Genomic DNA, 614 nt, shown 5'->3' with positions numbered 1-614 from the left:
GGTCAGTTTACCTTTTCCTGTCGATCCAGATACTAAAGCTTCTGTAGACAAAACTCCTGCACCTGGAGTGGTCAGTTCACCTTTTCCTGTCGATCCAGATGTTACAGATTCTGTAGACAAAACTCCTGCGGCTGGAGTGGTCAGTTCACCTTTTCCTGTTGATCCAGATGTTACAGATTCTGTAGACAAAACTCCTGCGGCTGGAGTGGACAGTTCTGAATTTTCAGTTGGTGTTACAACAAGACCAGATACAGGTACTCCAGAAGTTTGTCCTTCGGATGTTGTGGTCTGCTCTGCAGTAGTTGTAGTCTTAGAAGTGGGAATAAAAATTGCAGATGTTTGTCCTTTTGCTGGAGTGGTCAGTCCCATTTTAGTTGACGATCTGGAGGATATTACAGACATTGTAGATGCATGTTCTGCAGGTGGATTGGTTGGTTCCCTTTTTGTTGTTGATCCTGAAGATTGCACAGGTACTGTAGAAGAATGTCCTTTTCCTGCAGTCGTCAGTTCCCTTTTCATTGTAGTTCCAGAAGATTTTACAGATACTGTAGATGAATGTCCTGTTGCTGGAGTGGTCAGTCCCTCTTTTGTTGGAGATCCTGAAATCAGTACAG

At 43.8% G+C, this 614-nt stretch overlaps 1 protein-coding gene across 1 annotated transcript; it reads right to left on the bottom strand.

Moving 5' to 3' along the window:
* On the bottom strand, nt 1-608 carry LOC106868881 (platelet glycoprotein Ib alpha chain-like; the record flags this gene model as incomplete). Its single annotated transcript, XM_014914330.2, has 1 exon — nt 1-608. A coding segment is annotated over exon 1 (519 nt), but the record flags the coding sequence as incomplete, so codon positions are not given.
* Nucleotides 609-614: the final 6 nt, after the last annotated feature.

Source organism: Octopus bimaculoides, chromosome 27 (genome assembly GCF_001194135.2).
Source record: "Octopus bimaculoides isolate UCB-OBI-ISO-001 chromosome 27, ASM119413v2, whole genome shotgun sequence".
Classification (NCBI taxonomy): domain Eukaryota; kingdom Metazoa; phylum Mollusca; class Cephalopoda; order Octopoda; family Octopodidae; genus Octopus; species Octopus bimaculoides.
This window is presented reverse-complemented; position numbering and strand designations above follow the sequence as displayed.